Source organism: Stegostoma tigrinum, chromosome 16 (assembly GCF_030684315.1).
Source record: "Stegostoma tigrinum isolate sSteTig4 chromosome 16, sSteTig4.hap1, whole genome shotgun sequence".
Classification (NCBI taxonomy): Eukaryota; Metazoa; Chordata; class Chondrichthyes; order Orectolobiformes; family Stegostomatidae; genus Stegostoma; species Stegostoma tigrinum.
Window position 1 is genome coordinate 18,851,794 of NC_081369.1, and position 19,650 is coordinate 18,871,443.

The following is a 19,650-nucleotide window of genomic DNA, read 5'->3' on the forward strand; positions in this document are numbered from 1 at the left end:
ACTGCGCATTCATTTTTTTTGCGTATGTGTGTGTGTGTGAGAAAAGTTCCTACGCCCAGATGAGACACTGGTGAAGTATTTTGATGTGTCTCAGGGATGAGATCAAAGAGCAGAGACGTGCAGATTCACAAATTCTTAATGTTTTCTGACTTCAGTATTTCAATTTTTAAATTCTGCATATTCTCCTTCATACAAACTAAGTTCAGACAACATAAATTCATAGAAATATGTATATTCATTGAGGTTTTCTCTGGTATCAAAAGCTTATTGTAGATATTGTTAAAAGTTTGTACATCAGAAACATGCATTTCTATTCTCCATTTTTAGGGAGGAAGAAAATTATACATTCAATGATATCAAAAACAAAATTGTTATTTTGAGAAAATTCAATGTTCTGCTCAAATTGGAACTGGAGCTGGTAAGTAATGAAGTTAGTGGTAGTTTGATTAATTTTGGCTTTGACTTAGAGTGTGGTGGGTAGGACAGAATTCTCTCTGAAAAGTCAGTCTTTTTAAAAAAAATTAAACAAAATTCTGTGTTTTACAAATGTTTGGAAAATATTGATTGCATGCAAAACAAGATTTTGCAGCAATATATTGTAGTGAGGCACCTGTACAATGTATTAAGAGATAATGCAGAAAGACATTAAACCATGACATTTTGGCCTCTAATTTGCATTCAAGTAGAACATTGGAGAAAATAATAGTCTCAAAATCCTTTTGAAGTAAAAGATTTTTGTAAGCAGTGGGAAACATTAAAGAGAAATTAACTAAGGTATGAGAAAGCATGAACAAAATATTTGAGTATGGTAGCAAGCAGTATTGCCTCTAATTTTTCTCTTGTCTTATGGTTCTCTGAGATTTGGATGTGGCAGCAACATCTGGCAGTGTAAATCAGTACTGCAATCTGTTTTGGCACGGTGATTGAAATGCGCGGAATGTTGAGATGTACAGCTTCGAGGGAATGTTATTGGCAAATAAAGGCCATAAGACATAGGAGTGGAAGTAAAGCCATTTGGCCCATCGAGTCCACTCCGCCTCTTAATCATTGCTGATGGGCATTTCAGCTCCACTTCCCTGCACTCTCCCCGTAGCCCTTGATTCCTTGTGAGATCAAGAATTTGTCAGTCTCTGCCTTGAGGACCTTTAATGTCCTGGCCTCCACTGCCCTCCGTGGCAATGAATTCCACAGGCCCACTACTCTCTGGCTGAAGAAATGTCTCCTCATTTCCGTTTTAAATTTACCCCCTCGAATTCTAAGGCTGTGCCCACGGGCCCTAGTCTCCCTGCCTAACGGAAACAACTTCCCAGCGTCCACCCTTTCTAAGCCATACATTAACTTGTAAGTTTCTATTAGACATCCCCTCAACCTTCTAAACTCTAATGAATACAATCCCAGGGTCCTCAGCCATTCATCGTACATTAAACCTACCATTCCAGGGATCATCCGTGTGAATGTCTGCTGGACACGCTCCAGCGCCAGTATGTCCTTCCTGAGGTGTGGGGCCCAAAATTGGACACAGTATTCTAAATGGGGCCTAACTAGAGCTTTACAAAGTCTCAGAAGCACTTCACTGCTTTTATATTCCAACCCTCTTGAGATAAGGCTTTGTGAGGGGTAGGTCATGCCTTACAAACCTTATTGAGTTTTTTGAGGATGTGACTAGAAAAGTTGATGAGGGTCGAGCTGTGGATGTGGTGTATATGGACTTCAGTAAGGCATTTGATAAGGTTCCCCATGGTAGGCTCATTCAGAAGGTCAGGAGGAATGGGATACAGGGGAACTTAGCTGCTTGGATACAGAATTGGCTGGCCAACAGAAGACAGCGAGTGGTAGTAGAAGGAAAATATTCTGCCTGGAAGTCAGTGGTGAGTGGAGTTCCACAGGGCTCTGTCCTTGGGCCTCTACTGTTTGTAATTTTTATTAATGACTTGGACGAGGGGATTGAAGGATGGGTCAGCAAGTTTGCAGACGACACAAAGGTCGGAGGTGTCGTTGACAGTGTAGAGGGCTGTTGTAGGCTGCAGCGGGACATTGACAGGATGCAGAGATGGGCTGAGAGGTGGCAGATGGAGTTCAACCTGGATAAATGCGAGGTGATGCATTTTGGAAGGTCGAATTTGAAAGCTGAGTACAGGATTAAGGATAGGATTCTTGGCAGCGTGGAGGAACAGAGGGATCTTGGTGTGCAGATACATAGATCCCTTAAAATGGCCACCCAAGTGGACAGGGTTGTTAAGAAAGCATATGGTGTTTTGGCTTTCATTAACAGGGGGATTGAGTTTAAGAGTCGTGAGATCTTGTTGCAGCTCTATAAAACTTTGGTTAGACCGCACTTGGAATACTGCGTCCAGTTCTGGTCGCCCTATTATAGGAAAGATGTGGATGCTTTGGAGAGGGTTCAGAGGAGGTTTACCAGGATGCTGCCTGGACTGGAGGGCTTATCTTATGAAGAGAGGTTGACTGAGCTCGGTCTCTTTTCATTGGAGAAAAGGAGGAGGAGAGGGGACCTAATTGAGGTATACAAGATAATGAGAGGCATAGATAGAGTTGATAGCCAGAGACTATTTCCCAGGGCAGAAATGGCTAGCACGAGGGGTCATAGTTTTAAGCTGTTTGGAGGAAAGTATAGAGGGGATGTCAGAGGCAGGTTCTTTACGCAGAGAGTTGTGGGAGCATGGAATGCGTTGCCAGCAGCAGTTGTGGAAGCAAGGTCATTGGGGTCATTTAAGAGACTGCTGGACATGTATATGGTCACAGAAATTTGAGGGTGCATACATGAGGATCAATGGTCGGCACAACATTGTGGGCTGAAGGGCCTGTTCTGTGCTGTTCTATGTTCTATGTTCTATGTTCTATAAGTGACAACATTACATTTGCTTTCTTAATCACGGACTCTACCTACAAGTTAACCTTTAGAGAATCCTGGACTAGCATTCCCAGATCCCTTTGTACTTCTGCTTTACGAATTTTCTCACTGTTTAGAAAATAGTCCATGCCTGTATTCTTTTTCCCAAAGTGCAAAACCTCGCATTTGCTCACGTTGAATTTCATCAGCCATTTCCTGAACCATTCTCCTAAACTGTCTAAATCTTTCTGCAGCCTCCCCACCACCTCAGTACTACCCACCTGTCCACCTATCTTTGTATCCTCGGCAAACATCGCCAGAATGCCCCCAGTCCCTTCATCCAGATCATTAATATGTAAAGTGAACAGCTGTGGCCCCAGCACAGAATCCTGCAGGACACCGCTTGTTGCCGTTCTGAAAAAGATCCTTTTATCCCAACTCTCTGCCTTCTGTCAGACAGTCAATCCTCAATCCAAGCCAGTAGCTCACCTCGAACACCATGGGCCCTCACTTTACTCAGCAGCCTCCCGTCAGGCAACTTATCAAAGGCCTTTTAGAAGTCTAGATAGATAACATCCACTAGGTTTCCCTGGTTTAACCTACTTGCTACCTCTTCAAAGAATTCTAACAGGTTTGGCAGGCACGACCTCCCTTTACTAAATCCATGCTGACTTGTTCTAATCTGACCCTGCACTTACAAGAGTTTAGAAATCTCACCCTTAACAATCGATTCTAGAATTTTACCAACAACCAAGGTTAGGCTAATCAGCCTATAATTTTCCATCTTTTGTCTTGATCCTTTCTTAAACAAGGAGGTTACAGCAGCAATTTTCCAATCATCTGGGACTTTCCCTGACTCCAGTGACTTTTGAAAGATTGCAACCAAAGCATCCGCAATCTTCTCAGCCACCTCCCTCAGAACTCGAGAATGTAGCCCATCGGGGCCAGGAGATTTATCAATTTTTAGACCCTTTAGCTTTTCTAGCACTTTCTCTTTTGTAATGCCTACCATACTCAACTCTGCCCCCTGACTCTCCTTAATTGTTGGGATACTACTCATGTCTTCCACTGTGAAGACTGACGCAAAGTACTTATTAAGTTCTTCAGCTGTTTCCTTATCTCCCATCACTAGCCTCCCAGCATCAATTTGGAGCGGCCCAACGTCTACTTTTGCCTCTCGTTTGTTTCTTATGTATTGAAAGAAGCTTTTACTATCATTTCTAATATTACTAGCTAGCCTACCTTCATATTTGATCCTCTCCTTCCTTATTTTTCTCTTTGTTATCCACTGTTTGTTTTAGTAGCCTTCCCAATCTTCTGATTTCCCAGTGCTCTTGGCCACTTCATAGGCTGTCTCTTTTCCTTTGATATATAGGCTGTCTCTTTTCCTTTGAGAAAGTCGCTAGATTGTGAGCAGAGTGATGAAAACAGCCGTTGCCAAGAGCAAGGTGTTTGTTTATTGCGGGGAAGCAGGAGGAGATTGCACAATAGAGCATTAGGGAAGTGTGAGGATGAGTATTGGGAGGGAGCAGGTGGGGATGAGGAAAGTGGAAGGCCAAGATGGAAGCTCAGCAGTTATGCACATGCACACTGTACCACTCACAACCCTGTCGCTTATGTACCCTCAGTAGCAACTCCATGTCCACTCATACCACCTCAGTGCATGAACATACCCCATCAATCTTGCTTCCACGCTCTGGTGTGTCCCCAACCTTTCTGGTCCCGCTTGCATGCATTCCTTCCTTGCCACTCTCTCAATCTGTATGGAACCTTCCCTCCTTCCGCTGAAGTTTGGTTTAGCAAATGTAGCATGTAGCAAGTAGTTAGTTTATCAAATGGTTTGTCTAGCGTTTCTGTAAAAGATGTGGTATGTAACAGCAAACAAGGTTTACTACATTGAATCTTGGGATGAAGTGATAATGGTATTAACAGAAATTAAACGAAGGAAGCCTATTAATAGGTTATCACTCTTGGTCAGAGCATCTCCCCGTTTATAATTTTCTCCAAGTGTCTAATGGCAGCCATTTGGATATTCTCAGTTAGTGAGATAAGATAGTTGTCCATGACAAGTAACGATGTGTGTTTGAGGTGATGGTGGATGATTGGTGAAATGGTCAGAGGGAGTTCTTGAGAAGAGCATCCAGAGGTAGACTTCACTGTTTAGAGTAACCTAGGAGTAAGAATAAGATTTGAATCTGGAACATCTGGCCAGTTCATGTGCCAGGCAGGTTGCAGACATCTGGGCTGGGATTATCTGCCGAGTGATTTATCAATCTTGGCCATGGTGAACAAAGACATTCAAGAATTATCAGACCTATTAAGTGCTGCAATTCTGTGACAGCCTTCTGATACTACTAGTAGCACCTAATTTGTCTTTTCACCCCTTCAGGAAGATTGTGAATTCTATCTAGTTGTTCATGAATTGAAGATCCTACCAGCGGAAACCGGTTTTTCTGATGCATGTTCATGGTATGAGGTGTTCTATATATACTTCACATTACAATCATTACTTTTTGTTTTGTTAAATATCTAAAGTTTCACAACTCTTCAAATTTCAGCAACTTGGACCCTGCTGTGCAGAAGAAGTTGAGAGAATTCTGGCAGTAAGTAAAGAGTATTTCTAAAGCTTGTGAGGATTGTGTACGAATAAATACTTAACTGAATTAATAATTGTTGAGAGTTGGAAAGTGGCATCAATTCACTTTGCAGCTATCCTTTTGAGATTTAGAATTCTGTTACAACCTTGCATCTTGCTAAATCCCTCACACCAGCAAAATTTCTCACTGTTTCTGCCTTATTCAAGTCTTTGGTCAGATTTATTCTGCTTCCTTTTGTGAAGTTATTTTGAAACATTTTGCCTTAATAACTTGCTGTAGGAGTGCAATTGTGTCAGTGTTCTTTTGCTTTGTTATGCTTTTGCACCAAAATCACCAATGGTACCTTGTACTTGAATATGCCACAATCTTGTTTGATTGTTGCACTCTTTTGACAGTCATTGATTTTAATTTGAATCTTATGCTCCAAGCTCTCAGCCTAATTCACTAATCATGCTGTTGCCTCCTTCGAATTTTGTTTTATGAATGATGTTGAAATTTTGTAAAAATTCAGTCAAGAGAAGTGTTATAGAGGCCCACCACATTGTTGCATCAGTGCTGCTGTAAATACATTTTTCCCAAATGGAAATACCTCAGTCTCAACTAGGCTGACTTTGTCATAATCCAGTCACTTTTCCATAGGAGAGATGGATAAATGAGCCTGGGAATTCTTGCATAATTATTGTAGTCCATTTATGAATTGCATTGCTGGAGCCTTGAAACAGAGTGAAGGTAGCCTTGAAAAGGGGAATAATAACAACAAGCAAGGGTTACTATTAATTCTGCTCAAAATTTAACTGGACTTCTACAGATTTCACGATCAACAAATTAGAAACAATTAGAAAATGTATTTATGATTATTGATTAATGAATTAAAACTTAATTTTGTAGAAACCATGTGCATAATTTGACAGCACAATCGGGATCATTTTCTGGTAAGTTACTGCTCAACATTTTCCCCCATATGCTGCATTCCAATAATGTTTGAATTTCTTTAATTTTGGTAAAATTTGATTTTAAAATGTGTTACGGCAATTCTAAAAGCACTGGTGTACGGTTGTAGTAAGGAAACCTTTGCAATGGACCTTTGGTTTAAAAAAACTACTGAATTTAGAGGAGATAAGTACTTGTTGACGTACATGTTTTAGTTTGTATTGGGAGTGACTGTTTGGAATTTTAAAGTTCAGCATCTGCATATACAGATATATCTAACATTTTAATGTGAATTTTGAGCTCTTGAAGTGAGGAAATGTCGATGCTGAACAGTAGAACTACTCCCTTGTCAGGCACCCATCAAATTCATCCAAGTCATATGTAACACTGTCAGGTAGCCTAATGATATACCTTGACCTGGCCTTAGATGAATTTCCATGACTGTGGCACTGTATCCATTTTGTTCCCTTTTTACACGCCATCCTATAACTTGTCCAGGGCAGGGTGTCAATTAATACCAGCTTAGAGGCACTTCTATAGTCTATGAAATGACCCAATTTCATGTACAACAGAGAATTTTCTATCAGTAATATAATCCAAATCTCAAGTGAGGTACTTATGTTACGACCTGAACCAACAATGTAACTTGTTGGGAAAGTAAGTTGACTTAGTTTAATACCTGCTCACAAGGGTTGAGTTTGGTGTTGAGTGCAGGACCATTCTTCCTTATCAGAAATGAGGCAGATAAACCATTTCTTGTATGTCTTCTACATCTTGCAGCTGACTCAGAAATTACATTGCCTGAGGCCTTTTAGAAGGATACTTGGCCATCTGCTGAGGCAGAAAAAGTGCATGATGGCCTGCAAACATAATTTGTTTTTAAAAGGTAAAACTAAGGTCATGTTTTAAATGTTATATTGGAGTGAGACACTGTAATAATGCCGTACGTATTTTTTATGGTATGCAACCAGTATTGTAAACAGTGGAATTTGAATCTTTTAAGGCTGCAAGATATTTCTGAAAATTGCCACTTTTCTTCCCTCTTCTGAGGACACTGACTTGTGCTGGGTGTAATTTCAAAGTTACTTGAAGCTAATCTTTACTGATCCCAAATGGAGAATTCAGTTGCAGGGACATTGCGAACTGGCTTGTTTCTGATGTCATCCATCTTCATGCCAGCTATGCTTTTGACAGTCTGGTTCGTTAGAATGATATCCCCCTCAACGTTGTGCGAAATTGTTGAGTTCTAACTTCTAAAATTAGTTAATTCAGAAACTGAATTGGATTCCTTTTTAGTCTGTATGGTTTACTGCTCACAGAATGTTTATCTGGCTACTCTTAAACAAAAATTCAGCAGTTACTAAAATTGAAGCCCAGGTTGACTTACAAACCAAACTCAGAAATTAACTGACAAGATAAACATAGACATAGACGGTTAACTTGCACAGATTATTAATCTAAATCAGTTTGTTGAAAATCAATTTAGAGCATGACTTTGAAATAATGTTTCACAGAATGTGATATATTAAGTTTGAATTTGCTTGTAGTAAGATGCTGGTGTTTTCTCCATTGTAGAATATTTAATCTGGCTACTTTAACTGTTCAAGCTTTAATTTTGATGTAACAAAAGGTTTTATCCCAAGATTCTAATTCCTTATGGAACCAATGTTTTATAATCTGGAGAAGTGATTGTTCACTCTGAAACACCTTGTGCTCTTCGTCTAGGTCAACAACTTTTCTGTTATGTGATAGATTTGTTTGAGAGTTGCACGTGAGCAATAAGAGATCAGGCATAAAAACTGAAAGAACTGCATATGCTGTAAATCAGGAACAAAAACAAAGCTGCTGGAAAAGCTAAGCAGTTCTGGCAGCACCTGTGAAGGAAAAATCAAGAGTTAACGTTTCGGGTCCGGAAACCCTTCCTCACCGGATCCGAAATGTTAATTCTTGATTTTTCCTTCACAGATGCTGCCAGACCTGCTTAGCTTTTCCAGCACCTTTGTTTTTGTTGTGAAGAGATTAGGTACTTAACTGTTACTTTTGCTGTGAGATTACCTGACCTGGACTGGCAAATCATTGTTTCTTTGAATATTAATGGAACTTCATGTTTAATACTGTCTTACGTGTAAGTAAGTCACTTCAAAATGGTATGAATGAATGATTTTTTTAATGATGTATTTTAGGTAACTGTCTGTCAAATTTGATAGCAGCAGTGGAAAATGAAGATAATTTATTAAGAAACACAGTTGAACTCTGCCTTGATTTAACTGATAATTCGAAGGCTTCAGCGTCCACGTCATCCTTTTTATCGCCATCAATTAATCAAGCTACAGAATGGAAAACTTTAAGCAGAAAAGAACAGGTACTGTACTTTCAGTTGTTTTCTCATTTATTTTCAGTTGATATGGTGCATTCATTCTGCTTGAATGTAGAAGATTGAGGTGTAGTCTGGTTGCAGTAGATTATAAAATTTAGGCCTGGGTTCATGTTCAGTCAAAATTGATGGAATGAAAATCTTTTGTGTTCTGTTCACTAAAGGGTTTGAAGTGAAAGCCTTTCCCACTTATTATTTCCCATTACTTGACAATACCATCTGTAAATGTCAAAATTCAAGTTCACCATTACTCCTCTCAACCCCTTCACTGTCATGAATTTGAATTTTAAGATTCTGGGCAGACTGAAATTGTTCTTGAGCATCAAACTGATACCTGTTCAATTGTATGAGTGTTTTATTTTTGAAAAAATAATCTATTCATTGTAAACTATGTAGTGATGTAAAAACTGGCACGAATTACATTTACCATTTTCAGCAGGGGCAGAACTGTGTAAAAATTATTTTCCAAATGTTGTTATTGTAAGGCAGTAGTGAGCAGCATAAAAGTTGTAGGAGTAACATAGCACAGTAACATACGGACCAGAAAAATCTGGGCCATTATTCTATCTATAGCCTGTTCTCCCTCAGCTTAAGAAACATCGCTGTTCCCTGTTGAGCTAAACTTGGAAGAAGCACTGATAGGAGGGTAGCAGGGCACAGATTGTTCTTTGAGTGGGAAACTTCAATGCCTGTCACCAAGTGTGGATTCAGAGCACCATTACTGACTGAACTGGTGGAATGTTGAGTGTACCACCACCATGTTAAACAGGGTAGATTCAGAACAAATGTAGCAGTTCAAACTGGAAATCCATGAGATTCCATGGGTCATCAGCAACAGTAGGATTGCATTCAGGCAGAGTCTAAAATCTCCAAGACAGAGATGTCTTTCTGTGTGCCATTAGCATCAAGCATAATCTTTGAGTGACAAGTGGATACATTGAATGCACCTACGAGATCCACATCTGTAAGGAGAACATCAGATTAACTGGTGCAGCTGTTTGACGTCATGTCAGAATTAATTGGCAGATTTCCATTTTTAATGTAGGGCTCCGACTCGTACACTACTCTAAGCATGGGAGCTATGTGAGCCATTCAGGAGGCACTTATAGATATCCATGCTCCAAACAGAGGACCTCTGGCTTCTGTAACTCCATCTTCAGGGCAACTATAGGTCAAAATTTCATGGCTTGTGTATTGTACTATTTGTTAGTGGTCACATATAATTTAACATCTTAGAGATTTATTGGAAATCTATTTGCATAGCATCGATTGTCCTTGATTATACCAAATACTTCTAAGTGAATATTAACTTTATGTTATAGTTCCAGGAGATTATCATTCCCTGACTTTAGGCTGATTCACCTTTTTGGAGATATCGGCTGGAAGCTATCAGCATCTTGCACGAGTGGACATTTTGTTGCCAGGGCAGTGTGTTGGTTGACTCAGGATAACAGGAATCCAATCTCTTAGTCACATTATCTCAGTGTCACATAATTTAACCATTGTCTTGGGAATTTCAGGATGTAAATCATTATACTTGTACAAATTTTGACTAAACTCAGTTGCTGATTTATGTAATAAACTAATTACTGCCTTCCCCTTAAAAACCTGCCATGATCCATTTTGGAATTTCTGACTTGTTCATCATTTCCTGTTGCTCGTTTCAGTGGAGTTTATGCCCGTTGTTAGTTAATATGAATAGCTCAGCAGTCAATGATCACAATCACACCTAGTTGAATCACTTATGGTTGATTTGAAATTATACTGCTTTTGGCATGGAAAATTTTATAAGTAGCTGTACATTTGCATTATTTTCAAATTACAAATAAAGCAGGTGAGTTTACATTTCAGATATCATGAACTCTTGTGAAGTGGTATTATCCCTACCTCTGGGCGAGAAGTCCAGATTCAAATCCCAATTGCCAAGCAGGTGTGTTATAAGGTATTTTAATAAGCTAATTAAAATTTTTAAATATGAAGGAAACCAGATGTTAAATGTTTTGATAGTTTCACATATGTGTGTCGTAATTTTTCCCAAACAAGCTTGTGAAAATTCTTCATCTCTAGGAAAAATTGTTATGTTTGATATTGTATGAAGAATAATGTTCTAAGATGGAAACAATGATATTTATATATGTTATATATGATATTTATTGGGTTGAGTTGCTTTTCTTCCAATAGAACACAAAAGGTATCTTCACAATTCCTGACACTGTCCTTATGATTTCATCTAATCAAGAGGAAGCCTTAAGTAATATAAAAGGTAATTAAGCTATGTAGCACCCGTAACTGATTCAGTGGGAAATATAAATTTAACGAGATTTTATTGATTTGTGTTATTTTGCTTGGTTTTTAAATGTATTGCTTGCTGTGTTCATCTCCATTGGTGTGCTTTGTCCCTCAGTAAAGTAGTCAACAATTGCAATTCTTTGAAGTAAGAATGGCAGGCAAGTCACCCAATGACAATCTGAAATTTTCAGGTGATTTGCTTGTTCTTGAACGATGCTGAGCTTCTTGAATGTTTTGCAGCAGGAATCAGCCAGGCAACTGGTTTACACTGCTTGTATCTTGTAGATGGAGGTAGGTTTTGGGAAATCAGTAGATGACTAATATGATGCAGAATTACCAGTCCTTGTAGTGTATATATATGGCTGGTCCAGTTCGGCTCATGGCCGATGGTCACCCTCAACATGTTAGTGGCGGATTTGGTGATACATTAATACTGTTTAATATCAAGAGAAAATGTCTCTTGTTTGAGATGATCTTTGCCAGGTAATTGTGTGGTATGAATATTCATTGCCACTTATCAGCCCAAGTTTGATTGTTGTCCAGGTCTTGTTGCATATGTACATTGCCTTAACATTAGAGGATTGGCGGATGCCACTGAACATTTCTACTTTAAAAGCATTCCCAGCCTGATCCTAAGTATCAAAGGACTATCACAGATGAAGCAGCTGAAGATGGTAGCCACTAGCCTGTAGAACTTCTGCAGTGTTCTCGGACCAAGGTGAAGGGCATACAATAGCTACCTTAACTTTGGGTTTGCTATAAATCCAATCAGTGGTGAGTTTTGCCATTGGATTCAGGCAAACATCAGAATAGCAAGAAAGGCTATTCTGATTTTTGCCTGATTCCATTGGCTTACATTTTGCTAGTAATTTTTCGTGTTGCACTTGGTCAAATGCTGCGTTGATGCTAAGTGCAGTTACACTCACTTTAACTTATTTGGCCCAAGGCTAAAACAAGGCTTTCAGTTGAGTGGCCTTGGCACAATCTAAATTGCATTAGTAAGCAGATTAATGCTGAGGGAGTGCTGCTTGACAGCATTGTCAACTATGCTTTCCATAATTTTGATTTATCATAGACTAATGTGGCAGCAATTGTTTGGACTGGATTTATCCTGGTTCTTGTGCGCAGGCAGTAGCGAGCCAATTTTCCATATTGTTGCCATATACATGTCAGTGTTGCAGCTGTGCTGGAACAGCCTGGCAAAGGGCATAGCTAATTTCAGTATTATGACCAAACATGTGTAAGGGCCCAAAGCCTTTGTGGTATCCAGTGCCTATACCCATTTCTCGATCTAACCAAGAAATCAAAGTAAGTAGTTGTAAACTGTCGGGAAAACTAATCTGCTTGCGTTTTTACCATTTAGAATGGAAGGATGATTTTGTATGCACTGAAGATGCAGATTCTGAGACGGAGCAAAATGATGACACAGATGTTTTGTTACATAATGCAGGTCTGTTTTTATATAATGAGAGCAATAGCTTTTTGAAGTCATGTGTTAAGTACAGTAGCATTTTAAAAGTTTCTTTTAAACAGAAGTAAATGGAATTTGGTAACTGAGTACCAATGTCCTACAACTAACAACTGAAATGGGAAAGCAAACCTCTGTAGAGGTTGGAGAAATATGAAATGTCTTATCTCAATATTTGCATTCTTCGCATGTATACAGTAGCTTTAACAAATTGACTTAACTCAGCTCTTACAAGAAGGTGCTATCCCAACAGTCTTCCTCAAGCCATTATGATTGTGCATAATTTCTAATTTAAAGTAAGTAGTTAAACAAAATCTTTCAAAATTTCAAATCAGAAACTTAGGATTTTAAAAATTGGAAGCACAAAGCACATTGTTTTAGTTCCCATCTGTCAACCCAGAAACATAGCAGGCAGGTCTAGACTCCTAATCGCTGAGAAAAAGAACAGGAAATGACATCACCAACGCAGGAAATGGCATCACCAACGCATGAAATGACATCACCAACGCAGGAAATGACATCACCACCCAGGAAACCTAACCAGATAAATAGAAAGCAGGACATAACACCAGCGCTTCGTCGGAGGCTCACTGATGATGTTACCTAGAATGGTGACGAAACATCTGAAAACTAACCTTCCAGCTCAGCGAGCAAACTCACATCCAGAACCACAACCTGAGCTACAAATCTTCTCAAAACTCGCTAGTTCCTAATCGCTATCAAAAGATTGTGGTTGAAATGCTAACTATCTAAGCATTGAGTGAGGTGTTATGGACCAGACCAGATCCCCTCCAAATATTTTAAGAAGGTAACCTAGACCCTACTTTTTCTTATTTTAAAGGCAAATGTAAAGTTCTGTGTTCCAGATGCAATTTGACAGGTCTAACTACTTGATGTTAGGCAAAACACAATTTATTCAAACACTATAGATAAAATACAACAAAAAAATTTAGAATAACAACTCTATTGGAAAACTTAATAGAATAATAGATACAGCAACCAATACTATTTAACTGCTCCAATATAGTAACAACCCATAAGCACATCCTTTAGGCAAAAATCGAATTCAGAAAACCGATTTCATCTCGCATGCAATCCAGCAGCCTCAGAATAGAACCTCCGTATTTTGCCTGTAATCAAGAGAGGGAAAAGTAGCTTCCACTTATTTCGTGCCGATAACAGCCACTGCTGAAAATTAAGTAAAAATCATTGATCTGAGAGTTTTTGACCACATCTACTCAGGCTGCTTCTATTATTCCAACTTTCTTAAAAAAAAAACTCCAAAGCCTCACCTGTTATTTACCTTCTCATAGACTGCTCATAACTATCCCAAATCTCTCTCTATAAGAAACCAGGACAAAACACACTTCTTAAAGCCACAGCATCAACACAGAGGTAATGATTGTCTTCAATTGGAAATCAGGGTTAAAAATCCTGCACACACTTACTAACCGAATAACTGAGGCTTGCATGCTTGTATAGGGTATGATAAGGCATCTGTGGAGCTATAGTCCAGTAAACAAGAGGCTGGTTAGTTCATTTAGCTGGACAACTGGTTTATAGTGCAGTGATGCCAGTAGTGTTGGCTGGATTCCCAAACTTTCATTACAATGAAGGACTCCCCTTCTTAACTTTTCCCCTTGCCTGAGGCGTAGCAACCCTCAGGTTAAACCACTATCACTCTAATAAGAGAGCAACCCTATGGCAAGTTTATCGTTTTATACTCCGTTGTGGATCAGTGTCATTAAGGGTGATAGTGAAGATCAGAAAAAAATGGGAAAGAGGGATTAAATCAGCATTAATACTGTCTGATATATTTTTTAAAAGTTTAATAAAACAGCTAAATAGAATTTGGTGTCATGTGTTACAGAGGGACAGGAACCTGCACCTTCACAGAATCCTTGGAATGCTGTATCACCTTTGTGTCTTGGTGGAATCCCATCTTCAGAAGGTGAGTAATGTTCTTGCTTTGAAGCTGCCTATGTGGAGTTTGTATGTTCTTCTGTCTGTATGGCTTTTTGCTGGGTCGTCTGGTTTCCTCCCACAGTCCAAAGATGTGCAGGTTAGATGGATTGGTCATGCTAAATTGCATTATAGTGTGTAGAGTGGGTATTCTGGTCATGATTAATTCAGAGTTATAGGGATAGGGTGGGGGGTGGATCTGGGTGGGCTGCTGTTTGGAGGTTTGGTGCACCCAATGGGCCAAATGGCCTCCATCTGCAATGTAGGGATTCTGAGTCTAAATTTCCAAACAAAATAACTTGAGAATTAAAGACTCAATGTTAATGTTTGTTGAAGTGCTTTGGGATTTCCTGAGAGTTTGTGAAGTGATAAATAAAAGTTTTTTTTTAATTATTGCCTGGACCTATTCCGTATCCTGTGAAATTGGCTTATGCATGTGGAATGGAGGGTGGAAGTTATAATGCTTGTGTTTGTGTATTTAAAGTAGTGGAGGAGTTGAGTGGTGTGGTTTCCCATTCTGATTAGTATTGAGTGACCTCTGTTTGGAGGATGATGCTCAGGGAGGAAGGTGAATTTGGAAAATTGGTTGTGTAAAGAAAGGAAATATTTAAATCCTTTAATGCCTTTGAGAGGGTGGCAGGCTCAATCCTGGCCTCTTAGTTTAATCCTTTAGGTTTTTTTGGAGATGACTGTTGCCAGCTCTATGTTTATAATGGATTCTTTGACAGCTGGTGAGGTTAATATGGTTTCATTTAATTGAATGGTTTTTTTCACCACTTAATTTATAATGTAATTAAGAAAATTGGATATGTACAGCAACAGGTGAATGAACACATTACTAAAGTGCTTGTGAATTAGAAATTACATTAATCAATTTCCAGGAGCATTGCACATGGGAGTAAATCTCACTTGTAAATCTCAAGGGATCCAGAATCAGTGGATGGATGAGTGTGTCAGCGTGTGTTAAAATTCCCATTTTAAATTATATTTTCTGTCTTTGTATTTTGTTACAAATTCTATTGTCCTTTTTTTGATAATAGAAATCACATATGTGTGCAAACTGGCATTGCTTTACTTGCAGCCCCCACTTCCCTACAGGTTGGTGGTATAGGTGTTTTGATAATAAGTGTGCTTCTTGGAGTTTGTATTGAAGATTTTGACTGGAAATTTGTTTTGGTGGAAGGACTGAATGGAATAGCATAATTAATATATAACATTTTTGTTTTATTGCAGAAACTTATCTTTCGTGTGTTTCAGAACCTTGTGAGAAACATGTTGATAAATGCACTGGTTGTCTGTCTTCCACATTCTGTGATATTCCTGGCTGCAGGAGGCAAGCCAGTAGGCTTCAGCTTTCAGACAACAGTACACAAGATGCAGAGGAATCATTAGAGTTGTATACAGATGGGTCTCGGCAAGAGCAGCCACATTCAGAAATGTGTGCTGGAAGCCCCTTGCACGCATTAATCAAAAGTATAGACAGTGAAGTCACAAATGTGACAGAGCCTGAGAAGATACCTGCTAAACCTGAAGACAACAGGGAGAAATCTGTCAATCACAGCAGGACTGCCGGCAACTGTTTGTTTAAGAATATATCTCCTTTATCGGCTGCAGCTGACAATTGTAGCAAGTTGAATTGTGTGGGCTTGTTCAAAAGCATTGCCCCTCTAACATCAACAGCAGGAGGTAGTCATGCAAATGTAAGTGGGAGTCCAGATACACCTGTGCTTAATTGTACGACAGCAGCTAGAAACATTGTGCTGGAAGCAGACGAACAACAGCTTGATGGTGAAAATGAAGAATGCTATGAAATGCATAGAGGTGTCAAAAGGAAACGGCAGTTTACAGATTCAGATCATGAACCACATAGAAACAAAGTTGACCTGAGCACTGGCTGGAAGTGTACAACTGTAAATGGGGCCCAGAACTCATGTAATGTCAGTAGTGATAGAACTTTCGTTGGAACAGATCATTTTCAAGAAATAGCCAATGATGTTTGTCAGGTGAATGACACATGTAAAGAATCTTGTAGAAAGCAACAAGATAGTAGGGATACAAATTTGAAAGATACTGATTTGAGGAATACGTCAGAAAACAAAATGACAATGGAAGCGAGAAAGTGTAATAACCTTCATTTTTTACCTGAGAGACCACCTCAACAAGTCCGAGATTGCAAAAGACCAGCATCCTCAGAAGTTCCTGATGTGCAGCCCACAGAAAGTGTTGCTGCCAGTGTTAATCTTGTGGTTTCTCACAAGACTAAGCAGGACAAAGTTAGATCTCTGGTAAGCTATCTGACAAGCAGTAACTCAAAGAAAGCAACCTGAGTCTGCCCAGCTTCTCTCCAGATCTAAAATGCAGCAAACTAGGCAACATCCTGGTGAATGTGTTCTGCATCCCTCTGTCCAATCACACCTTTCCTAAAGAGGGGTGACACATTTCAGCTATGGCCGAACCAAAGTTTTGTACAGCTCCACGTAACTCCCTTCCTCTTATAATGTGTCATGACTGCTAAAGACATGTGTCCCATATGCTTTCGTAATCATCCTATTAACTTATCCTGCCACTATCAGGGATAATTGGACAAGCATCCCAAGACCCCTCATCTTTTCAGTGTCTTACCTTTCCTTGAGTAATCCCATGTTTTGTTCCTTCTTCCAAAGTGTATCACCTGGCATTTATTAGGTTAAATTTCACCTACCCATCTGACCAATCTGTTTATACTTTCTTGTAAACTAACTCCTTCCTCCTCCCTGCCAACCACCTGGCCAATCTTTATCATCTGCAAACTTGCACACCGACCCTCCTGCATTGATATTCATATCATTTATATATTACATACAATAAAGAACCTATGATCCCTGTGGCACATCACTGGACACCAGCATTTAGTCACACAAATCCTTGCCTCTCACAGGAGCATGGGATGCAACTGTTCTGGACTTGGGATCTGTCCAGTTTTAGGCCTGCTAAAACCTCCAGTACTTCCTTGCTCCTTATGTCAGTCTTGTCAAGAACCATTCAGACCCTCTGCACAAATTTTGTACTCATGTCCTTCTCTTGAGTAAGGACAGAATGATGTACCTCCAGCCCTACCAATATCCTCCAGCTGCTTTGGTGCTTAATGGGTCCTACTCTTTCCCTGGTTATAGTCTTTCATCTTAATGTACTTGTAGAAAGTATTGGGATTGTCACTAATATTACCTGCCAGTGTTTTTCAGGCACCGTCTTTTCTGTCCAAATTATTTTTTAAGTTCTCCCCTGCACTTTCTGTACTTGCTAGGACCTCTTTTGATTTGCTCCATTTGCACCTGCATCTTTCTTGAGTCCTGACTATTCAGTCCTGAATATTCCAGCACATCCAGGGTTCTCTGGGCTTGTTCCCTTTACGGTGACATGTAGGAGCAACATTTTAGACCTGCACACTCTCCATTTCCTTCTTTAATACCCCACTGTACTGTTGTACATTTTCCTGTAAGTAGCTGTTCTAAGTCTACTTTGCTTAGTCTACTTAACTTATTTTTAACTTGCTTAATTCATTGTTTACTTTGGTTCTTTTTTTTCATCATTGCAAAGTTTGTCACTTGGATAGTGTATTTTTGATTGAGCCTTTGTAAATACAGCAATGTACTGCAGGAGCGTCTGTAAGCTTAAAGGTTTCTCATGTGAATCATAAATACCTTTTCTATAATTTTTGCAGAGACATCCTGATGGAAGCCAATTTTTGTACACCTATCCAGAACCCACTCACGAACTGATATCTCAGGTGAACTCTGTAAGGTTTGTATTCTGCATCAATGCCATTTTGTTCTTTAAAGTTATCTCATTTCCATTTCCATCTGTGCTTCCACTCAGTGAATACCACTCTTATATCATTAGTATTCTTTCGTTAACCCACTTGTAACCAACAATTTTCCTTCTTCTGTCACAATGCCACAAAAGAGTGATGAACTTTCTTCATAGTGTAGTGCTGGTAGGAACGCAGATTAAGAATGGCCCTGCTTTCTATTTCACACATAATTGCCTCGATGATTACTTATGAAACAAGATTTTTGTAGTGCTTTCAGTATAGGGAAATGTTTGACACTTTGTGGGATTATTGTTGGGAAGGCAAAAGCGTGATTAAACTGGGATGCCTTGATAAAGCTTTTGAGAGCAAGGAGAGAGGTGATAAGGTAGAGAAAATTCCAAAGAGTTGGGAAAAGAATTTTCTGCAAGAGCAGCTAATAGTGGTGATAGGGAAAAAAAAAGAGTAAACTAGTGCTGAAGGAGTAAACTAGTGCTGGAGGACCAGAAGATTTATGAAGCAATGTGTAATTGGAGTGTATCAGAGTGAATTGAGCTGTCGGAGGTATTTGAAATGGATTTTAAAATTGATTTCTAAGAGTTGTCGGAATCAGTAGAACTTGACGAGGTGTAGATAACAATGTGGACTGCTAAATTTTGCATTAAGAGCCAGTGTTTAGAGAAATCAAGTTGCACTCTGATGAAGGATGGATTAGGAATTTGGCTGGAGATGAAGAGTGGTAGGGACAGAGATGTGCCATGAGTTCAGAGGTGTTTAATAATAGACCGTAGACAGGAGAGATGCTCAACTGTGCGTCAGGCAGTTTGCCAAGATTTCATTAGTCACTAGTCACTAGTCACTATAAGCCTCAGATGGAGCACTAGGAAGATTGATATATTAAGATATATATATTAAGAGTAAAAGGGTAGCTACGGAAAGAATAGGTCCCCTTAAAGATCAGCATGGCCGCCTATGTGTGGAGTCACAGGAGATGGGGGAGATTTTTAATGAAAATTTCTCCTCTGTGTATGCTGAGGAGAAAATCAAGGATGCTAAGGAAACACATACATATTATGAGAGAGGACGTGTTTGTAATCTTAGATTAAGGTGGATAAATCCCCTGTGCCTGACCAAGTCCTTTCTCAGATACTGTGGGAGGCTAGGGAAAAAAAGGCAGAAGCTCTTGCAGACATTTTTACTTCATCTTTCGACACTGGTGAAATTCTGGAAGACTGGAGCTTGGCTAATGTTGTTCCATGGTTTAAGAAAGGTAGGAAAGACAAGCTGGGGAACAATAGACCAGTGATGGGTCTTGACCAGATGGGGAAGTGGGCTGAGGATTGGCAAATGCAATTCAATACAGATAAGTGTGAGGTATTGCACTTTGGCAAGTCA

At 39.4% G+C, this 19,650-nt stretch overlaps 1 protein-coding gene across 1 annotated transcript in view; it reads left to right on the forward strand.

Annotated features, from left to right (window-relative positions):
• Window positions 1-19,650, forward strand: part of LOC125459727 (uncharacterized) — a 76,453-nt gene that overhangs the window by 46,907 nt on the left and 9,896 nt on the right. The window contains exons 5-14 of the mRNA XM_048546493.2: window positions 328-418; window positions 5,238-5,317; window positions 5,407-5,451; window positions 6,334-6,377; window positions 8,559-8,737; window positions 10,931-11,012; window positions 12,402-12,488; window positions 14,377-14,457; window positions 15,702-16,753; window positions 18,169-18,248. Of these exons, the coding sequence (XP_048402450.2) occupies window positions 328-418; window positions 5,238-5,317; window positions 5,407-5,451; window positions 6,334-6,377; window positions 8,559-8,737; window positions 10,931-11,012; window positions 12,402-12,488; window positions 14,377-14,457; window positions 15,702-16,753; window positions 18,169-18,248 (1,821 nt within the window). The remainder of the gene's footprint in view (window positions 1-327; window positions 419-5,237; window positions 5,318-5,406; window positions 5,452-6,333; window positions 6,378-8,558; window positions 8,738-10,930; window positions 11,013-12,401; window positions 12,489-14,376; window positions 14,458-15,701; window positions 16,754-18,168; window positions 18,249-19,650) is intronic.